The 23,317-nt window shown below is 35.8% G+C and overlaps 2 protein-coding genes and 2 non-coding genes across 4 annotated transcripts; all 4 read left to right on the forward strand.

Annotated features, from left to right (window-relative positions):
• The first annotated feature begins 3,439 nt into the window (after window positions 1-3,439).
• On the forward strand, window positions 3,440-9,112 carry LOC126714861 (monodehydroascorbate reductase 4, peroxisomal). Its single transcript, XM_050415254.1, has 7 exons — window positions 3,440-3,711; window positions 5,276-5,327; window positions 6,505-6,585; window positions 6,737-6,855; window positions 7,310-7,529; window positions 7,717-7,835; window positions 8,137-9,112. Exons 1-7 carry the CDS (start codon window positions 3,592-3,594, stop codon window positions 8,860-8,862), a joined length of 1,437 nt encoding a protein of 478 aa, XP_050271211.1. The 5' UTR covers window positions 3,440-3,591; the 3' UTR covers window positions 8,863-9,112.
• Window positions 9,113-10,309: 1,197 nt separating this feature from the next.
• TRNAH-GUG (transfer RNA histidin (anticodon GUG)) lies at window positions 10,310-10,381 on the forward strand. The gene has a single exon. It is a non-coding gene; the product is annotated as a tRNA-His (tRNA).
• A 101-nt stretch (window positions 10,382-10,482) lies between these two features.
• On the forward strand, window positions 10,483-10,554 carry TRNAP-UGG (transfer RNA proline (anticodon UGG)). Its single transcript has one exon. It is a non-coding gene; the product is annotated as a tRNA-Pro (tRNA).
• A 102-nt stretch (window positions 10,555-10,656) lies between these two features.
• Window positions 10,657-11,569, forward strand: LOC126714862 (50S ribosomal protein L12, chloroplastic). Its single transcript, XM_050415255.1, has one exon. It carries the CDS (start codon window positions 10,791-10,793, stop codon window positions 11,334-11,336), a length of 546 nt encoding a protein of 181 aa, XP_050271212.1. The 5' UTR covers window positions 10,657-10,790; the 3' UTR covers window positions 11,337-11,569.
• The last annotated feature ends 11,748 nt before the right edge of the window (window positions 11,570-23,317 follow it).

The raw sequence follows: 23,317 nt of genomic DNA on the forward strand, positions 1-23,317 counted from the left end.
CTAAAATAGCATTATAGTTTTTTAGCTCCACTGCTGAAAATGCTCTAACAGTTTTTACCAAACACTCAACTTTTTGAAAATGCACTTTTTCATTATGCTCTTTTTGAAAACTCAACTTTTTTATTATGCACTTTTACAAAAAGTTAAACCAAACTCACCCTTAAAGGACTGAAATGAAAAGTGATGAAACTTAGAGGTTTGCATTTTGGCCTAATTGATATGTTTCTAAAAGTGGTTAGTCCATAAACTAATTAATGTAATTACAAATTTATGACTAGATGTCACCAAATCGCGTCCTCCATTAATTTCCCACCGTCAGATTTTTAGAGAGAGAGAGAGTCTTTTTTTTTTTTTTTCCTCTAATAAATCTCCGATTAACAAATTTTATTTATGCCTAGATTGCCCTAAGAATTTTCTTTAATCACATCAATATATTGGGGTTTTTGAGCATTGTACACATCTATAAGTTTGCTCAAATAATTGAAATGATAGGAAAATATTTATCTAATCTCAATAATAAAATGTAAAAAAAAATTAGACAATATTGATCAATTTTCATATTTATTTTTTTTACTTTCATACTAATTAATTATTTAATTGGTTATTACTTCATCCTAATTTAACCTTTGGTCTGACTTCAAGACCTTGAACCCATTCTCTTTCTAGTTTATTCAACAATTCAGTTTTTAAAACCATATATATAGTATGAGGAGGATACGAATAAAAAAAGTATTTGGAAGACATTATAATTTAAAGACATTAGACACTATAGTTTCAAAAGTAACAAACTCTAATATTTCAAATAGTAAGAAACTAAATTGTATAATTTCAAAAGTAACCAATTAAATTTTAAGATTTGAAAAAAATTATCAAATTAATTAAATTTCAACCCATTTAAATATGAATTAAATAAAACATAATACCCAAAATTAGAGATCACAAATAAAGACATACAGAAAATCAATTGGAGATGTGAGATTGTGGAAAGCACTCACTCACAAGTCACAACAGCTTTGGCTAAAGCTCCAATAAAAAGATTTCCGCATAATGAAATAAATAAAATAAAATAAAATAAAAAATCACTTCCAACAAAACAAGATCATTAAAAAACAAAATATAACACGTTATTTTATGGGGTATTCGGTATTAATCCGCCATTCAAAATCTCTTATTCTCTTTAATTTTTAGTCAAATATTATGTGATTTATATGGATTTTTTAAGATCATTAGATTAAAAAAAACATATATTATTTGTGTCACTTTTGCTTTAAAATTAGAGAAAATTGAAAAATTGTATATGGGGAATGTTTTTATCACATGGGCCTTATCCCCCATAGTTATACAACAAAACATTTCCAACCATGTACGAAAGACAATAAAACGTTCCGTTTGATTTGTGCTCCTGTCTCGTATTCATAAAATACAATTTATGCCAAATTTCAATCCGGATCGTATTTCGCAGTACATACAAAAAACAATAAACACCTATACAATCTTATCTTTATTAGCATTTTTATTCAATTTTCAGCATGTCACTACTTTCTGTTGGCAGCTATAACAATAGGTTTATGTTATATGGTAATTGATTCTATGTATTGGCAACAATGATCAGTAATGCAAAGCAGTGCTAGATGATAGAATCCTATATATTAAGCATCTATTTGGATACCGCTTATTTGCTAAAAATTGAAAACTTATTACTGAAAACACTGTAGTAAAATAATTTTTAAAGGTGTAAATAGTGTTGTGGGACCCAAATTTACCTAAAAATCTGTATTTTATTGAGTTTGGTGTAAATAGTGTTATTTGTCCTAACAAGCTTAGGAAAACCGGAAGCTGCAAGCCATGTCAATTACTAGTTGTAATTAGTGGTTAGTTACTATTCCACACTCTTGGATGTAAAATGTTTCACACAATATCCATACTTTTAAGTCATATATCTATATTCTACACATGATATAAAAGAGTATGAACATGATGTGAAAGAGCGTGAAGACTCTTAAATACAAAAGAATTAGTAAAACCTTTGCCTTTTGTTTTATATTTTACCCTGTGTTGCATTTAGAAAGAATAATCTCTATTTCTTTGGCCAGCATCTAATTTCTTTCTTTCATTCATACGTATATTAAGTCAATGACTCTTATGTAGAAAAAAAAATTGTAAACCAATGTCAAAATAGCTAATTAAATAAACCAAATCTCATGGCCTTTTCTTGGATGGAACCCTAGAACCATTCTTAAGGAGAGGAGGTTACGGTTTCAAGCTTTTAGGATGGCTGGCAGCTAGGGAGGTTACGCTAGAGACTCTCATCTCATGCCTACATAAAAAATACTTTATAAGTTCTATAATCTATGATTCTATGTAATCTAAAGAAGTTCTCCCTTAATGGACTGCCCACATTAGCACCATTTGGGTTTGGATGGGCCCAACTTATATGGTCCAATATATGAAAGCTTTCTAGTATTTTTGTTTGTTTGTTTTCTTTTTCCCCAAGAAGGCAAGAATTGGAGCGTGGATAAGCTCAACAAGAATGGGTGTGTGGTAGAGGTGTGAAGCCTCATCCACATTTTTTTTCTCCGGTAAAGGAAGCCTCATCCACAATTCAGTTATACTAGGCCTTAAATGTATATTTAGAAATGCTATATTTATGATATTTTCATAATATTTTTATAACAATTTCATAAGTGGCAAGTTATTATTAACGGGTTATTAGTAGGCTAAAAAGTAGTTTTAGTAGAGGATTCAAATTATAACTGATAAAAATTTATCATTTATAAATTATAATTTGTTGTGAAAATGATGTGAATTTAGAATTTCTTCCACGCATGTATAAATATATTGCTGTAGGTTTTAATCAAGAGTTCGGTTAATGTGTATCCTAAAAACACATATTAAGCCATCTATTTTTTAAAATATTTTCTTGAAAATTGAAAAAATTGTCAATACTTTTTCAATTCCCAAAAAAAAAATTTTAAAAATAATTAATTATTGTGTGGCTTAGAACACACGTTAACAAAATCCTTTAATCAAATCTCCCACTTTATTCATCACCTCCAACTTCAATTTGATCCTCATATGTTCAATCACATCATCATCCTCCCAATTCCCAACAAAATCCACCATCCATTATCCCATCACTACATCCAAACGTGTCACCATATGACTGGCTAGATCCACCTTCAACTGGTCCCACATCCACATAATCACCCTTCTGAGCCTCACTCACAAAAGCACAACCATAACAAAACAAAACCTGACCCAACCCCAAGTCCACAAAAATGGAATTTCCAAATCGAAACCTGATAATCCATTACTGTTTCAAAACGTGTCCCCACTTTGATTGGTCAGCATTTTAATACACCATACATCTGGAAGCACAGAAGTTCAAAGGGCAGTATGGCAAATTAGATATTGTCAACATCATAGAAATTTTGGATTAAATATTGGTTTTTTGTTTTCTGGGGCGTGTGTACATATGTTTCATGTTTGTGTGCCTTCAAAGCAAGCGCTACCCAAAAATAAAAATTCAACACCCTCAAATACAAAACAATAAGCAAGAAGATACACAGTGAGTTTCAAAGAGAGAAAGAAATGGGAAGGGCGTTTGCGTATGTGATTCTTGGAGGAGGAGTGGCAGCTGGGTATGCAGCTCTTGAATTCACAAAGAGGGGAGTCTCTCAAGGTGAACTCTGCATAATCTCTGAAGAAGCAGTAAGCTATTTCTCTCTCTCTCTCTCTCTCTCTCTCTCTCTCTCTCTCTTGTTTATTTCATGTCTTTGAAAGTTTAATTAGGTTCATGTCTTTAATGTGATGAACCCTTTAGTTTCTAAGAAAAAAGGATGAGAATTGAATAGTCACCCTTCAAGAAGAAGAGTAGAAAGGGAAATTTGAGAAAGAAAGTGAGAAATTTGCTGTCTTATTTCTTCAATGCTAAAGTGCTATGGATGACAAGTATTTGTACAGGTTTCTTGTAAATCTTATTAGCCAAATTACCAACTTGGCTCCACCTCTTGCAATCTTACAACTAACTAAGTAATTAACTAACTTGACTATTCCTGATTATGAGGCTAACTTTGTGATTACAAGAATTACACCTATAGTCAATGTTTGGGCTCATTACATTTAATGGGTAATCATTATTTTAATTTAGTTGTGTGTGTTCTTATTGTGTTCCAATATTTGGTTTATAATATAGTTTGTTTATATGGCTTTGTGTGAAATATAAATGTGATTAAAGAATAAATTTTTATTATGAGTTTTAGAGGGGGCGTTTGTTGATTCTTTTTATCATATTGTTGAGTAATTTGAAGAGCAACAGTCTCGTATTATTTTATCATGTTCTATTTGCTAAATGCTATTAGCTGATTGGGTATTTGGAATTGTGAACTTCCAAATCCAATATTGCTTTAATACATCCAGGGCACGTATATTTCAAATTTAACCATAAATTGCTGCTTTATTTGTTTCTTCAAGCAATAGTGCTAATATTTCGATTGAATTGCAAGTTACTTAATGAGAATGCACAGTATAATTCACTCAAAAACACAAAAGGGATGTCATTTTCAAATATTATGTAGCTGACAGCTTTCATGATATGGGTCTGCATGGATAATCTGAATCTCATTAGTAAACTGTCATTCTCCTTTTCCATTCTAGAAGGCCTTTTTGTTTTGGTTTAATTCATAATTTGGTAAAAGTGATAAATTTATAGCTTTGTACAAGCAATAATTTAGTGAAAAGTGCTTGTGGCAAGACTGATGGTACTGATTTATCTAAATTTTTAATGATCAATTGAATTTTGGGGTACTCTACTATATAATGTAGAAGAAGAGATATTACTATCTATTGGTGCATTTTAACAGTACCAGCAATTTTCAACAGGTCCTTTGATTGGACTGGATATCATGTGTAATGGTATTTGTGAGAACTGTAGTTATGCCATATAAATTTGATAGATATTATGTGTATTGGTATTTGTGAGAACTGTATATATGTAGTATTGAGAGTGCAATGTGAGTTGGATGGAGAGATTGTGAGAACTGTAGTTATGCCTTATGCATTGGAAAGGATATTATGTGTTTTGGTGTTGCTAGGGACAGAGCAATACACAGAAACTTATAAGCCTCATTCATTGCAGTAGATGATAGTTGTAAAATACAAGATATTGAATTCCTCATGTCTTGTATTTTGTTTGAGTTGTTTATTGGATATGAGTTACATTTGTTAAGAAAAATGTTGTCATTTTAAGTGTAATTTTCTGCCACATTTCTTTTAGGTTGCACCTTATGAGAGACCTGCATTAAGCAAAGGCTTTTTACTTCCTGAAGGTATGCGTTCTCATTATAACACTTTGTGAACTCACTGTTTTCTTTAGTATTTTCTATCGCTAATATTTGATGATTCTTACTAGCGAAGATGAAATCTGCATTTGTTAATAAATAATGTTTTTGGAACTTTGTCATTTGTTAATAAAATTTCTAGAAAATCAATCAAATTGTCTCCATAGGAGTTCAATCTGTGCTTATATATGCTATGACTTAATGCTAGTTGACTTGGGAAAGCCTAATTATTGAATTACAAAAATACCATTGAGTATAGGAAATTAATAAAATAACCTAGTTAACTGCTAAGACTTAAAATAAAATACAATTGACTTCCAAAATTAAATAAAACTAAACTTTACTAAATATTTATTTGCACTTCCTGCATCAAGGTCTCCTCATAAATTTTAGTCGGTCAGTCATGTATATCTGAAATGCTTTCAGTACCTTCATGTTAACTAGTTTGATTGGGTGTTCTGTCAAGGTTCAGATATCCTTGTGCCCGTGGCCTGTGATTTTTCATTTTTACCCTCAATTTCACCATAGTTAACCATGGAATTGAATCATTCTGTTGGGCAAAGACAAATTTCTGCGTAGCACAAACCACAAATCTAAGAAAAACCAGAAGCATCCATAATCTCTAAAAAATTACTTTTTGTGATTGCACACATACATTCTTGAAAAAGGCTTCAATAATATTTTTTGTGAATTATCCTTGTTTCCCTGCTTAGGGTATGACTGCATGATGTTTGGAACTTTCATATATGCACATGGATGGCAAAGAATCTTATCTATTTTATGTTAAATTTTGGCTTCTTTTGCCTTATTAGGTGCAGAATCTTGCAGCTAAATTTTTTGCACATAAATTTTTGAATTTCTTCTGTAATTCTTAGTCAATTTTTTAAAATTAATTTTAATCTATAATAGTTAAATCAACCTTAAGAATTGGTTGAACCCATCAAAATTTTGCTCTGTTGGTATCTGGACATCGCTATGAATACCTCAAGGGTGAGGAATCTGGAGTTCTGGGGTAGCACTTTGGCTGGGGTGGGAATTAATTTATTTCCTAATGTTCTCAATTGATAGGCAAATGTTGATTATTTCTTGCTTGATTTCCCCCTTTTTCTTTTGTCCTTCCTGCTAAAAATCTGAATTGGTTACTGAATTAAGTTTAAACATGCAGCTCGTGCACGGCTTCCATCATTTCATACATGTGTTGGTGACAATGAGGAAAGGTTAACTCCAAAGTGGTATAAGGAACATGGTAATCATTTTCTCATCCTATGCTCTTTTTAATCACAGATGCTAATGAGAAATGTACCAAGTAGCATGATCTTTCTGTGGATATTTGTTACTTTTGGTGTATGTTTCTGCACAATATTTAGCATTTATTTGGAATTTGGCTCTTTCCATAGGAATTGAGTTAGTTCTTGGAACGCGTGTCAAGTCTGCTGATGTAAGGCGTAAGACACTATTAACAACAACTGGGGAGACTATAAGTTACAAGATTCTTCTTGTTGCTACAGGTGCTCGGGTATTGGAACTATTCTAATACTTCTCTTGCTTTTAGTACTCACTTGTTCTTAATAATATTGATAATGCTTAAAAGAAGTTTACATATAAAAAGGGGAATATTTTTGCTTGGGAAAGTGACAGATTTGATAATGACATTGTTTTCCTTTGTACTTGGTAACAGTTGTGACATCAATATCACTTCTCTAGGACAAATATGAAATTGGAATTATGAGATGTACTAGACCTAAACAAACACTGACACAGTTTTTTGGGGGGGGTTAATTTTTCACAATTTTGGTCCTTTTGTTATAAATAAGACATTATGTCAAAGGAATTGTTTATAATTTTATCAAAATAGTAAGAATGTGTGTAAAAGTGTTTGGCATATCAAATTTTCAGAAGTCCTGAAGTTTATTAAAATAAAAATGGTAGTGGCTTTCTCCCTTTCATTGATTAGTCTGAGTTGAATATAGGCTTTGAAGCTTGAAGAATTTGGAGTGACAGGATCAGATGCTGAAAATGTGTGCTATCTACGAGATTTGGCTGATGCAAATAGAATTTTTGATGCAATGCAATCCTGTCCTGGTGGGAATGCTATTGTCATTGGTGGTGGCTACATTGGAATGGAGTGTGCTGCATCTTTGGTGATAAATAAAATAAATGTAACCATGGTTTTCCCAGAAGCACATTGCAGTAAGTGTGTCTGTTCTGATGTCTTTATATATATATATTGAATGAATCCGTCCATGGGATATCTAAAAATGTTGTCAAATATAATTTTATTCATTTTTTGTCATACCTTTAAAAAAAAAAAAAATTAAGATGACCATTTAAGAGATTTTCTGTTCTATTTTTTTGTCGTTTCTTTTCTTATGTGCAGTGGCTCGTTTATTTACTCCCAAGATTGCAAGTTATTATGAAGATTATTATAAGTCTAAAGGAGTAACTTTCATTAAAGGAACTGTCTTGTCATCATTTGATATCGACTCTGATGGGAAGGTAAATCTTATGCTGCTATAAAAGGATTTCTTTTGGGGTCATTGGTAGTACAGCAATATGGACAAGAAGTCCCCATGTTAGGAATGTGCAAGGATTAATACTGTTAACGAATTTTTATAATTACCCAAATTAAGTAAACTGGCTTCAAGTTGCTATAATAGGATGTCTATGGTCATTTCTTAAAAAATAATACCAATAAAGATTTTCCTTTAAGATAAGAAGTATTATTATCCTACAAGCATATTGATATTAGCGGTGCATCAGTTTGATCTCCAAAGTGACCTGATCAACTCCTTTACAGGTCACTGCTGTCAATCTTAGAGATGGAAGTCTGCTACCTGCAGACATGGTTGTTGTTGGTATAGGAATCCGCCCAAACACAGGCTTGTTTGAAGGCCAACTAACTTTGGAGAAGGGTGGGATCAAAGTAAATGGAAAGTTGCAGTCAAGTAATAGCTCAATCTATGCAATAGGTGATGTTGCAGCATTTCCAGTTAAACTATTTGGTGAATCCCGTAGACTTGAACACGTGGACTCAGCTCGAAGGTCTGCAAGACATGCTGTTGCTGCAATAATGGAACCAGAAAAAACGGGTGAATTTGACTACTTACCATTTTTTTACTCCAGAGTCTTCACAATGTCTTGGCAGTTTTATGGGGACAATGTAGGGGAAGTAGTCCACTATGGGGATTTCTCAGGAAATACAATTGGCGCATATTGGGTAAGCAAGGGTTACCTTGTTGGATCTTTCCTGGAAGGTGGAACCAAAGAAGAGTATGAGGCTATAGCCAAGACCACCAGGCTCAAGCCAGCAATTGAAGACCTGGGTGAGTTGGAAAGGCAGGGTTTGGGCTTTGCATTGACAGTTAGTCAGAAGCCACTGCCATCACCACCTGTTGAAGTAAATGGTTTTGGTCTTGTTCTGGAGAGACCAATATATGCTTTGCATGCAACTGCTGGTGTCATTGTGGCTGCTTCAATAGCTGCATTTGCGTACTGGTATGGGAGGAGGCGCAGAAGGTGGTAAGAAACTGTTTTGGCAGTGGGGGTGGTAGTAGCTGAAGGCTATTGGTGTTGCTCATATGAATTTGTGTAATCATGTTGTAGCGTTGATAGGGATAGGAGATTTTTGATTCTTAAATCTTAATCATAGGAGATGACTTTTATCTGATCTAAAGAATAGTTCCACGATATTATTCAATACAGAATCTATATATTCATAGAAAACTTGTTGATGAGAACTCTCATTTCAATGATATTTATACCCTCTTAGGACCTGTTTGGATTGGTCCCTCTACTCCCCCTCCCTCCCCCTTAATCCAAAAAAACCATTAATGACCAGTTGTTTGCACTTTTTAGTGGTCAAGGGAAAGAAACAGTGTGACTAATTACAGTTTCATCAAGCAAAAGCATCCTGCTTAACATAGTAATGAATGTGACACATATGGAACTGAGTATTGACAAATTCCTTTTTTATGTAACTATTCACAAAATATCTATCTTGTAAAATGATTCCAATTGACAGCAATCATGCATTACTTTTCTAGTTCTTAAATTTGATCTTGGATATTGCTTGATGTATTTTATTTCTTTTCTAAGTGATTATTAAGTTGAAAGTTATTATAAAATTAAAATGTTGGATGAATTTGAGTGTTGCGTTTGTAATGAGCTCCTGAATTTGATGAGAGTCTGGATTTTTTCCTATAAATCTTGGAAGTTAGGTACTTTCTTTGCTATTCCACTACACTAATAGGATAGGACTTCAATCGGCTTTGGTTATCTGTAAACTTGCAAGAGGGTTGCACGATTCATGTTTGCTTACAGAATACTTGCTGAATTTTTATTTATTTATTTATTTTATATAATAATAAAAAACTTTTAAAATACAATTAAGCACCGGTGCAGTAATTAACTTGGGATACAAATACAATTAATGGTAGGGTGCCATTTTAAATGGCTTTAAAAAAAAATTATAATAAAAAATAAAAACCCCGGAAGGTTAACCAGTTCCATGTGCTAAAAAACTAGTCAATTCAAAAGAGAAAGCATCTTTAGTTCTTCCCCTATTAATAACAAAAAAACAATCTTATTTTACAGTTATATACACAACATTCCTCTTAACATATAGTAGTCACACACGTGAATATCATAAAACTATTTTCATAATTGGGTAAACCTGGGTTCAATGTCAAGTTGTATTAAATCTATTGAAATAATAACAAATGTTTACTTTTGGTCATATGTCATCATCTCAATGAATCCAGTACAATAGATCCAAGTCAAGTCCATAAAAAATTAACTTTTCTCCCCATTTCTTTTCCTTTAAGATTAAATTTTCTCCTCATTTCTTTTCATTCGTTTGTGTTTGTTTCTCAAGGAAAAAAAAAATCCTTTTTATTTAAAATAACAGTAATTTAAAAGAAAACAATTTCACACATTTGAATATTACAGAAATGAACGAGAAAGACAAACTTGTGGCTGTAGTTTAGTGGTAAGAATTCCACGTTGTGGCCGTGGAGACCTGGGCTCGAATCCCAGCAGCCACACAACGCTCGTTTTTAACCTTTTTATTTGTCAAACAAATCACAAATTAACTAACAGATTAATAAGTATTGGAATTACTTTACAGCAGCATATACCAACACCAGGGCATTTGGTCTAGTGGTATGATTCTCGCTTTGGGTGCGAGAGGTCCCGAGTTCGATTCTCGGAATGCCCCTATCTTTTTTCCTCTAATATATTTTTTCCCTCCAAGGGCAATCTCGTCAACCAGAAAAATTATTACCAAACCCAAACCCAAAAACTCTTCTTCATCACTGATTACTCTCACGACCATATTTTTTATATCACTCCATTGATCCATTACCTTATCCTATCTTCTCTCTTCTTCAAAACTCTCTCTCTCTCTCTCTCTCTCTCTCTCTCTCTCTTCACTTCAATTTCCAGTATTCACAAATGGCCACAAACACTCTCTCCACAATCTCCCTCACACTCCGTTCCCCCTCTTATCCTTCACCCGCTCCAAAACCCACTTTCCTCCACTTCCCCACCGCTAAACCCACCCACCGTCGTCTCACCCACTTCCGTCCCATCTCCGCCGTGTCCGCCCCAGAAAAGATCGAAGAGCTCGGCGCCCAAATCTCCTCCCTCACTCTCGAAGAAGCCAAGACCTTGGTCGACTACCTCCAAGAAAAGCTCGGCGTCTCCGCCGCCTCCTTCGCCCCAGTAGCCGTCGCCGGAGCCGCAGTCGCTGGAGCTGACGCGGGACCAGCCGTTGTCGAAGAGAAGACCGAGTTCGACGTGGTTATCGAGGATGTCCCCAGCAGTTCGAGGATTTCGGTGATTAAGGCGGTGAGGGCGTTGACGAGCTTGGCTTTGAAGGAGGCTAAGGAGTTGATTGAAGGGTTGCCTAAGAAGTTTAAGGAAGGGGTTTCTAAAGATGAGGCTGAAGAGGCCAAGAAGCAGCTCGAGGAAGCTGGAGCTAAGATTGCTATTGTGTAATTTGAATTTGATTTTGATTTTGGGGTTTCTAATGGTTAATTTGTGTTTTTGGGTTTAGTTTGTAGTTGGGTTTTGGTGGTACAGTGAAATGTGATTGATGTTCATGAATGAATTTCGCAAGTTTAGTGGTTTTTTTTTTTTCTTTTTTGGTTGCACTCCCTGTGTTTGTTGTAATGCCGCAAAGAATGTGATAGACAAAGAGGAGCTTGTGCAATGATAGTGCATTTTATAGACTTGTGTTGTGGTTTTACACTTTTTTATGGTAGTGTTCATTGAATTGGATAAGACTTAAAAAAGATAGCAATTTGCGATTAGTTGAGTTGGGAGGGATTTCATGAGTGAATTTCGTGACTTGGTTGTCCCTATTTTGAAGGGTAATGTTTGTTGTTACTTGTTTTAGTTGTTCTTAGTTGCACTTGTTATGTTTGTTTTATTGCAACAGAGGAGGATGTTGAACAGGTGAGGTTTGTGGAATGAGCTGCATTTCTAGATTGGTAGTTTTTTTATGTGTGCTTTAGTAGTGTTCATTGAATTGGACAATGAAGAAAATCTAAAAAAGTGCAATCTCTTTTTTACATGGAAGAAAATAGTTGAATATGCCTTTTCCAATCTAATTCATAAATGAAAACAGCAGCATTTCTATACGGTGTGTGAGAGAGAGAGAGGGTATCATTTTTCTAGGAAATACTTTTGTGGGAAATGGAACTCAGATTGGAGCCTCATGGAGTCATGGTCACCCGTGACTTGGATCCGAACCAACCCTTTCATCAAAGAGATAAAAGATGTAACAAAAATAGCAAGTTGCTTTTATCAGAAACTTGTGATGAAAAACTAATTCTCATTAATTAGAAATCAAGATACAGAATTTGTATATATATGTACAGAGAAGAAGAAAACTATCAAAGAAACAAACTAACTTTAACATTTGTTGTACAGGTTCTATAACTAACATTTACACGTGCTAACTAATTGTAAAGTTGTTATTTATAATTATGTTTTTGTTGGCTTTAATTCCATGCTAAATTTAATTGTAATTATGTTCAATCTTATGTTCCTTGTATTTCATGTGGGTTTTATTTGTAAGGGTTGTGTGTAAGAGAGAGAGGGAGAGTGTGTAGACTTAAGGCTAATTGAAGACTAAAGCTGTTTTCGCGGGTAGCTCGTGAGTAAGCTTCTCGCGAAGTGATGCATCTACCCTGCACATGACTGGAATGCGAAGAGTCAAGACAGGATGGAGACAGCTGGTTTTTGCGAGTGTCTCGCAAGTAAGGCATTCTCACAAGACACCCGCAAAACATTCTGTTTTGCCAGATTGTCATTTCTGATACACTCTATCCTCACCCACACTATATATACCCCCATTACCCACATATGTTGAGGAGTGCTTTTGAGAGAAAACCTTAGCCACAAACATTGAGAGTTAGAGATTGTTATACCCACAATTCTATACATACTTACTTGTAGATTTTCCTCAACTCCTACCTCTCCATTTCCATACTATTGAGAGGTTGATAGCCCAAACACTTACCACACCCTTTCAGAGTGTCAAATGAGGTTTTGGTGCTGCTGGGAAGCATTGGAAGAAGCTAGGCTTTGGTGAATGCAATCGGGCATATTACGGGATCCAGAGAGCTAGACAAGACACGGTTCTAGACAAGACACGGTTCTGAGAAGCCTTGTTGGAGTAGGAGCTTGGAGGGCTTAGTTGCATTGGGCAGACTAGGTTTGGAGGGTCTTTTGCTATTCGTGTATCCTAACTGATTGTCTAATGGATCAATTACTGCTTGGAGGGCAGCGAAGAGGTTTTACACCAAGTACTACGGTTTCCTCTTCAATAACACATCGGCGTGTTATCTTGTATTTGCATTCTTCTTCCATACTCTTTTACCTATCATTTTACTGTTGTGTTATAATGATTATGGGTTATAGTAGTTTGTTTGTTTGTACTCTCGCATTTACTCTTTTTTGCACTTTATATAAGTTAGAGTAAAATCAATCGAGCTGTAATCTTTAATTTGGGGGTCTAAACAGCTCTTGTGTTTTAACACATTTTCGAGCTTTCACTAATAATAGTAACTAAACAGTAACTAACATTAACTACAGGTCTTTTTGGTGTTTTAAGCTACAGTCACTATCGTTTAGCTTCATCTCTATTCTGTAGTTACCCTTGCTACCGCTATCTTCTTCTGTCAAGCTAGTCTGCCCTTGCTTGAGCTTATTATCTTCATTTTGATACTCCCCCTCAAGGGTAATTGTTGAATGTATATTAATCATTCCCATTTTGCAAATAAGACTTGAAAACTGATTAAAATTCAATGCTTTAGTTAACAAATCTGCAAGCTGACAATGAGTTCTAACATGATTCAATTTAATGAACTTCTCTAACACTTTGTCTCTAACTACATGACAATCTATCTCAATATGCTTGACCTTCTTTAACACTTTGTCTCTAACTACATGACAATCTATCTCAATATGCTTGGCCCTTTCATGAAACATTGGATTTGATCCAATGCGCAAGGCTGCCTCACTATCACAAAATAGCAAGGCTTCCCTTTTATGTTCAACACCAATATCTTTAAGGAAATACTATATCCACACTATCTCACAGGTAGCCATTGCCATTGCCCTATACTTTGCTTCTGCTAAGGACTTGGACACTGTAGATTGTTTCTTTGATTTCCATGAGACCAAGGAATCCCCAATGAAAATGCTATAACTTGTGACAGACCTTCTAGTGTCAGGACAAGCAGCCCAATCAGAATCTGTGAAACCCTTTACATGCAACTCTGTCCTAGCTGAAAACAAGATACCCTTCCCTAGTTCATTCTTCAAATACTGTAGAACTCTATGCACTGCATCTAGACGTGGCTTCCTTGGCTTGGCCATGTATTGACTCAACCTATGGACATCATAAGTGATGTTTGGCCTAGTGATAGTCAAGTACAACACCTTCCCAATAAGCCTTCTGTAAGCCCTTGGATCTTTGAACTCTTCCCCTTCATACTTACTTAACTTCACATTTTGCTCCATTGGTGTCTTAGCTGGTTTACATCTTAACAAACCAGCATCATTCAACACTTCTAAAGTGTACTTCCTTTGACAAAGTGATATACCTTTATTTGACCTTGCAATCCATGGTTTTAAAAACCGGTACGGTGAAAGAACCGAAAAAATATCTAATTACCGGTTTTATGGTCGGACCGGAGTCCAACCTGAAAGTTCAAAAACGTGTACAAAAACACTTTTGAACGTTTAGACCCCCAAAAACCAACTTAACCAACACAAGCAATATGTCAAACAACTAGTGTGCGGAAACTTAACATATGCTATAATATGGAATTGGTTAAACAACTATCTAAGCCATAACAAAATAAACCACAGCAGATAATGTAAAGGCAGAGATAGAGAGGAAGGAAGATGCAAACACAGAGATAACACCAGATATGTTATCGAAGAGGAAACCGAAGACCTCGGCGAAAAACCTCTCCGCCGCCCTCCAAGCGGTAATCAATCCACAAGAAAATACAGTTGGGATACAAGGACAGCAATAGACCCTCCAAGCCTAATCTACCCAATGCACTTAAGCCCTCCAAGTTTCTTGCTCCAACGAGGTTGCGCCGAACCTTTTTCTTTTCTAGCTTTCCGGATTCCGCTACTACACCGTAGCATCAACCAATGAAGATTGGCTCCTTCCTAACTGCTTCCCAGAACTCCAAACGACTGTCTCACAGAGATGATAATGGTGAGAACCAGGTTTGGTATAATGCCTCTCAAGGATTTTACAATGGAGAGGAAGAGAGTGAGAGAATTTGATGAGACTCTAAGGTAGAGATTGTGGGTGAAACAATCTGGTTTTTCTTTAGGGTTTCTCTCTCAAAATTCTCTCTGGAAGCTCTCTTTCAATCGTGGGTTAAAAGGGTATTTATACTGGAGTGAAGTGGAATGTGAAACGTCAGGTTTTTCCAAAACAGGGGTGGCTCGCGGCTTGACCTCGCGGCTTGACCAAGTCGCGAGTTCCAGTCGCGAGTTAACCGTATGGCCAGTTGTCCTGTTTTGTCCTGTAGTGCTCCAGCTAGCATGACTGTTCATCTTCCAGCATGCTTGGCACGTGTGCAGTTTCTGGCGGGTTGAAGCCGCGAGTCCACCCGCGAGTCCTAGCCGCGACACTCTGTTTTCTTGCACACTCTTGAGCAATCTTCACTCTATCTCACTCACTACCCTTACAATAATCCCACCTAAATACAGGGTTACTAAATGCTGAATTACAAGCAAATTTGGCACGGAATAAAGCCAATTAGATGGTTGAATAAATTCAACCTTACAATCTCCCCCTTTGGCTATTCCGTGACAAAACCCTAAAACAGACTCTAGACTTAACATGTGAGTTGGGAACAGTTGAACAAAACTCACTCACACCTAACTCTAGAAGCTGTGAAGCACTTGAATCATATGAACATAAACTCCTGAAACACAACAATACACCATGATTATTGTAAGCAGAAAATTATAAATGCATATGAAACAGGCAATATGAGATCAAGCATAAGATGGAGTTAATAAACAAACCATGGCTTGATCAACCAAGTGAACACCACAAGGTAGTGATCACAGTGCTCATTCACACTTGGAATGAACACAAGGACATACAAGTTAACAAGCACAAGGCAAGACACTTGTATGCTCAACACTCAACCAATGCATAGCACACAAGGCATATGCATCTAGGAACAATCCTACAAGGGCACAAGAGTGACAGTACATAAACCAAAATGTAGAACATTTAGATTAAGGTACTGATTTCAACATAGCATAAAGGCTGCACTTAAGCAAGGTACATACCATAAAGCCTACAAACTATGCATAAAACATAAACCCTAAAAGCTTACAAAAGCACATGGGTACAAACACATTATATTGAATAAAAACTTAAACAATATAAACTAAAAGTGCATAAAGTTTCTCCCCTTCAAAGTGATTAAAGTTTCTCCCCTTCAAAGTGATGAGAAGCTGTGATGCACTTGGAACATATTTGTACTTGTACCCTGAAACACTTGCACAAACCACATTAGACCCTCAAGGTAAAGCAAATAATAAATGACAAGTATAGAAATGACTACAATGATCACATAGCAAAGCAAATGATCATCTGAACATGCATTCAATGAAGTATAATAACATAGGGATATGTGCATGTCCAAAGCACAAACATGATGCAATGAGAACACCAAAGCATAACACAAAGCACCATAAAACCAACAAGAAAACAAACAGAACAAGGTTTTCTAGTTAACACAATGTCTTCTCCCCCTTGGTATATGCATCTCCCCTATGGAATATCTCTCCCCCTACAAATGTGCATGAGAAATAGAATTTCTCCCCCTAAGGATGTGCACAAGAGTCATATAGAAAAGACAAAATACTCCGAAACATTCTCTAGAGTATACTCTCCCCCTTTTTGTCAGGAATAGACAAAGGGTCAAGAAGAAACGAGGGCAAGAGATGAAGGTATGAACAATGCTAATGATGCATGAGGGGTGCAAGATGAATGAGAAAATGAAGCTCAAACCTAAGACAAAGTAACATGCTACAAAGCATAAGGTAAGCATGACATGCTAGGATGAAACAGCAAGGTCAAGACCAATGCATGACAAGGGTAGCAAAGGTGTGTGCAAGAGGTGGCTAAGTGCAATGCATGATCAATGCATGAAAAATGCACATGTGGGGCAAAGTGTGTTAAAATACACAACCAATGAACCAAACATGTTCCTAATGAGGAAACATGAGAAATCCCAAATTTTGGTACTCATCGGAGTCCAAACAAGCGAGAAAATGACTAAGAGGCATTTTATCAAACACCTAGCATGCACACTATAAACAAAAATGTGAAACAATGCATGAACATCATGAAAACCACCCTTAATACATGTTCTTACTGCCACAAGGGGCCAACATCCAATGCATATCAACAAAAGAAACCAATCCCATGAAGAAAATAGACAAAAAATAAGTTTTCCCAACCCCTATGATGAAAATCTCAACCAAGAGCACAAAACTCTCCAAAACATAATCTAAGGATCAAAATCAATGAAAAGAGTTTATAATTACCTTAGAGATGTTAATGGATTGAAAAACCATTCAAATTGGTTGGGTTTTGATGTAAAAATATTGAAAGAGGGGTTTTAGAGAGGATGAGAGAGGTTTAAAACAAGTTTCCCACGAAAAAGCTCTTTAAAAAGCTGATTCTGGGCGACTCGCGACTGGCGAGTCGCGAGCCAAGTCGCGAGTGAGCCGCGAAACCTCTCTGTCTGAACTCGCGGCTTAGACTCGTGGCTTACAAGCCGCCAAACCGACCAGCCAAAACTGGCAGCTTGCTGGCAGCTCACGCAAGTAGCCAAAATGAGTGGCCAAAAAATCTGACACTTGTTTTTCAAACCAGAACATGTTTAAACATTGAAAAACAAAGTAAGCACTAAACATAAACTCAAAGAGTGATAAAAATCACTTCCAAAAACATATAAAATGATCAAAAAACTTTTTGGGTTGAACCATATATGATTGAGCACACACACATCACATTTAGACAAGTACAATCTAACAAATGAATAAGACATTCATTGAACATAAGGCAAGTGTGTTATGTGTGTGTATCAAATGTGGAATAGTCCTTAGTCTAGAATGAAGCTTCAATGATCAATTCAATCAAGTCATACACAACTAGTACTAAGTCAAGTGGTATATCTCAATTATAGAAGTGAACATATATGACCTCCCACAAGAAAATGATTACATAAGATTGAAGCTTTTTATTTGGCTTCTTACAATTCATATCATTTGATCATTTTGAATCAATACAACTCATTTTGAGCAATACATCTCATTTTTGAGATTGATGCCTGAAATTTTTGATATTTCAATTTGATGAACAAGCCTTTGACTTTTTGGGCATCATACAATTTCATTTAAGTCGCTTTCCCTTTTTCCTAGTCGAATACTAGTATTTGCGATGGCTTTTGCAGCTCATTATCTCTTTTCATTTTGAGATTTACATTTATTGAGCTCTTTAAGCAATAAAAATAAAAGAGTGGGAAGAGATATAAGCACAAGTCTACGCAAGTATCAAAACCAATATGACTATTGACTAATCATTCATGACAAGCTTGAAGATCGATTTACAACAATCACACAAAGATGTCAAGATTTTTCCCACAAAGATATAAGTGCAAAAATAACAAGCTAAGCTCGTAAATGCACAAAGCCATTTGTACAAAGGTACTAGGCCAAACTCACATGTGATATGTGCTCAAACATATACGATCAAACTTTTTGAATTTTTCACTTTTTATGTGGTTTTGGATTTTTTACTCACACAAAACTGAAACATAAAAGTAAGATCAAAAACAAAATAATGCATACAAATAAATGCAAGATGCACAAAATGCATGAAGATATGACATTTAATGCATGAAGGGTCCTACAAAGATCGAAAGAATTAGATCAAGGACCAAAAGAGCAAAAGCTCAACCATAGGAACCCTTCCTCATCCAAACGGAACGATTGTTTGGAATGAGTGTCTCAAGAGAAGCGAGACGAGGGTTGGAAGAATGAGAACCGGAGATGCACATAGTCAAAGAGTTAAGAGCATTAAACATTTTCTTTAACAACATGCTATTCTTACTCAAATCCAGTTTACTCTTTTTAGCACAACTTCCAAAAAGCTCAAGTTTCTCTTTTCTTTTGATTCTCTTAAGAGCTTGAAACTTAGAGCAATGAGGTCTTAGATGACCAAAGGCACCACAATGGTGACAAATAATGTGTTTAGGTCCACTAGGCTTTTTAGGAATGGATCTAGCAACATGGTTTTGTTCCCTCTTCAATTTATGACATTGAGGTCTTATATGACCAATCACACCACAATGGTGGCAAGTTGGAACAAACTTAGATCCATCCAAAGCCTTAGGTTGAGACCTAAACGAAGGCTTTGACTTAACAGCCTTTCTCTCCACCTTTTTATTTCTTTTATGTGGAGGAATGTACACCGATTTGTCCTTTAAGGTAGAACACACACTAGGCACAAAATCGGGTACCATAACATGATTGCAACAAACATTATCATCCTTTTTAACAATAGGTTCAGCAATCAAACACTTGGCATGCATCTTAAGAGATTCATTTTCACATTTAAGATCATCAACAAATTTATTAGACAAAACCAGTTTAGCATCCAAGTCCATATTCAAACATTCAAACTCTTTCAGCTTTTCAAGAGAAATTTCAGCAAGTTTTTTATATTTCTCAACCAATTTGTTGGATTCATTGAGCTTAGCAATCAAATCATCATTTTCACAAAATAACTTGCTCAAATTCTTTTGAAACTTCTTAGCATTTTTCTTGAAGAGTTTGTCAACAACACCCATAGATTCAAATAACATGTCATCACACTTATGAGGATTAACACTCATAGAGGCATTTTCACAAACACGTGGCATGTTACATTCATCACCAACCAAATCATGCAAAGAGTCATACAAAGCACAATCCATGGCAAATAAACACAAGGGGTCAAGGATCACACTTAGGTATTTAAACCACAACAAGTGTACCCGCTCTGATACCAATTGAAAGTTCAAAAACGTGTACAAAAACACTTTTGAACGTTTAGACCCCCAAAAACCAACTTAACCAACACAAGCAATATGTCAAACAACTAGTGTGCGGAAACTTAACATATGCTATAATATGGAATTGGTTAAACAACTATCTAAACCATAACAAAATAAACCACAGCAGATAATGTAAAGGCAGAGATAGAGAGGAAGGAAGATGCAAACACAGAGATAACACCAGATATGTTATCGAAGAGGAAACCGAAGACCTCGGCGAAAAACCTCTCCGCCGCCCTCCAAGCGGTAATCAATCCACAAGAAAATACAGTTGGGATACAAGGACAGCAATAGACCCTCCAAGCCTAATCTACCCAATGCACCTAAGCCCTCCAAGCTTCTTGCTCCAACGAGGTTGCGCCGAACCTTTTTCTTTTCTAGCTTTCCGGATTCCGCTACTACACCGTAACATCAACCAATGAAGATTGGCTCCTTCCTAACTGCTTCCCAGAACTCCAAACGACTGTCTCACAGAGATGATAATGGTGAGAACCAGGTTTGGTATAATGCCTCTCAAGGATTTTACAATGGAGAGGAAGAGAGTGAGGGAATTTGATGAGACTTTAAGGTAGAGATTGTGGGTGAAACAATCTGGTTTTTCTTTAGGGTTTCTCTCTCAAAATTCTCTCTGGAAGCTCTCTTTCAATCGTGGGTTAAAAGGGTATTTATACTGGAGTGAAGTGGAATGTGAAACGTCAGGTTTTTCCAAAACAGGGGTGGCTCGCGGCTTGACCTCGCGGCTTGACCAAGTCGCGAGTTCCAGTCACGAGTTAACCGTATGGCCAGTTGTCCTGTTTTGTCCTGTAGTGCTCCAGCTAGCATGACTGTTCATCTTCCAGCATGCTTGGCACGTGTGCAGTTTCTGGCGGGTTGAAGTCGCGAGTCCACCCGCGAGTCCTAGCTGCGACACTCTGTTTTCTTGCACACTCTTGAGCAATCTTCACTCTATCTCACTCACTACCCTTACAATAATCCCACCTAAATACAGGGTTACTAAATGCTGAATTACAAGCAAATTTGGCACGGAATAAAGCCAATTAGATGGTTGAATAAATTCAACCTTACACAACCAATGGTCGAACCGGTGACATCATAAATAATTTAATTAAAATATTAAAATAATTTTTGTTTAAAATTTGAATTTTAATAACTTATATTAAGAAAATATAAAAATTAGAAAAAGTGTTTGTTTCTCCATACCACCTTTCTTTTCTTGTCAGTAATGGTTGACAAAACTATTAATATTTAAGTTTCATCTTTTAGTTTATATAAATATAATAGTATAACTTTAACTATTTATTTAACCAAAAAAAAAAAAAAACCCTAAAGTCAGATGACTAGACAAGTCACTGGCTTATGAGTTATGACTCTTTATTCTTTAACAATCCAATTTCCCACTCCGCCACTCTTAGCCACATGTTTTGTTTTTTTTTTTTTTCTTTTTTTTAATACATCTCGTGAATCTAGCACTCCACTCCGGCACTCCCCACTTTACTTACCATCAAAGACTCTTTATTTTTCCAGTCTTTTGCCTCCACAAAATCCTTATCTTCCTCTCTGTCTCAGGAAGTTAGATCCATTATTTATCTCTGCAATACCATCATCAGTTCCTCTCATTTCTCTCTTTCACTGAAGATCTGTAGATACCACTCCAAAAAGCTAATTTCAACCCCAAGCATGAATATTCAGTCATTTTCTCTCTCTCAAGCATAGCCAATCTTAAGAAAAAAGACTTTATTGCAACAATCTGTCCTCACCATCAACAGATTTGAGAAAAAAGAAGATTTTTACTACAAAAAAAGCTTCATTGCAGATCTCTTTCAGCAATTTTACAAAACCGGTTCGACCTCCGGTTTTTCCGGCTCTCAGGTTGAACCGGCCGATTTTTACTATTTACCGGTTTTTAAGGTATTTTTAGTTTTTTATCATAACCGGACTGGATTGGAGGCCGATTCCTGGTTGAACCGGTCGGTCCGGTCCGATTTTTAAAACCATGTTGCAATCTCCAAACCAAGGAAATACCTCAAATTACCTAAATCCTTCAATTTAAACTTCTAATCCAGCAATACCTTGAACTAATCCACCTCCCCTTTGTCATTACATGCTATCAAAACATCATCCACATAGATCAATAAAACCATTAAATAATGACCTTTTTGTCTAGTAAAGAGGGAATAGTCTGCTTTGGACTACTTAAAGCCCAACTGAACCAAGGTGGTAGAAAATTTGGCAAACCATTGCCTAGAAGCTGTTGACACCCTATTTTGCAACCCGCATTTAACCTCACATAGAGGGTAAAAGGGTAATTTCATCTTGGAAATATGCATCTTGATTCTGGTCATTAGATCCTTAATCTCATTTCACCAAAATGATCTTGATGTTGTAACGATAAATTGATTGGTCATAAGTCCTAATCGGACCACTAGATTGAAAGTTATCATCAAATCAAGTTTTAATGGCTGAGATGCACTATCACAAATTGAGTCCGACTATATGTGATTATGAACAATTGATTTCAATTGGTTATAAGTATAATCAATTTGAGGTCGATGTTGTGTCATAATTTGATTGGTTAGAAATACATTTTATGGTAGGGTTGCACACACCTAATTAACTAGATAGTTAAACATTAATCATTCAATGAGTAATTTGTGTAATTATCTTTTAATTAGAGTAAATTTGGAACTAATTAGGTCTGAAATGGGAGTGATTGGAGCCTATTAGTGTTAATTGGAAGCTAATTTGGGACCTATTAATGTTAATTGTGCTAAAACCATTTTCTAACAAATGATCTCTGCTCACCATTTCATCGATATCTCTCAGAATATTTTGAATCTGTAAATGAAATTAATTTTCCCAGAAACTAGACATCCAGGGCTTCAATTTGAGCACAAGAACAAGACAATTGCGATCAGAATTAAGTTAGATATGATTATTCGAAGTTAGCTCTACAGTCTGTTACAGCAGCTACAGGAAAACCGAATTTTAGCTTGCTCCTCACTCCTATCAATCTTTCCATTTAATGCACTAGATTTCCCCCAAGGCTAAAATGAGGTCTAGATTCATGATTCTTTGTCAAACCTCATTAAATGGCATTCCATTCATATTTCCTCTACCACTACTATATAAACCCCATTTCTCCTTCATTCTAGGACACAAAACCTCCATCTCTTCTCCTCTCTTGAGTTCTAGGAAATTAAGTAGTCTTGTCATATCTTGGTCTTCTTAAAACTCAAGGTATTGAATGAGACTCACTCTTCATCTCCTAACTCTTCTTTTCCTCCGCCCAAAAGGCCTCCCTCAAGAGTCTCTTCCTCC

The sequence above is a fragment of the Quercus robur genome, chromosome 2 (genome assembly GCF_932294415.1).
Source record: "Quercus robur chromosome 2, dhQueRobu3.1, whole genome shotgun sequence".
Classification (NCBI taxonomy): Eukaryota; Viridiplantae; Streptophyta; class Magnoliopsida; order Fagales; family Fagaceae; genus Quercus; species Quercus robur.

Coding starts and splice junctions, on each gene's coding strand:
- LOC126714861 (XM_050415254.1), top strand. CDS start 3,592: ATGGGAAGGGCGTTTGCGTATGTGATTCTTGGAGGAGGAGTGGCAGCT. Junction 6,856..7,309: donor TTGTTGCTACAGGTGCTCGG/GTATTGGAACTA, acceptor AGTTGAATATAG/GCTTTGAAGCTTGAAGAATT. Junction 7,836..8,136: donor ATATCGACTCTGATGGGAAG/GTAAATCTTATG, acceptor ACTCCTTTACAG/GTCACTGCTGTCAATCTTAG.
- LOC126714862 (XM_050415255.1), top strand. CDS start 10,791: ATGGCCACAAACACTCTCTCCACAATCTCCCTCACACTCCGTTCCCCC.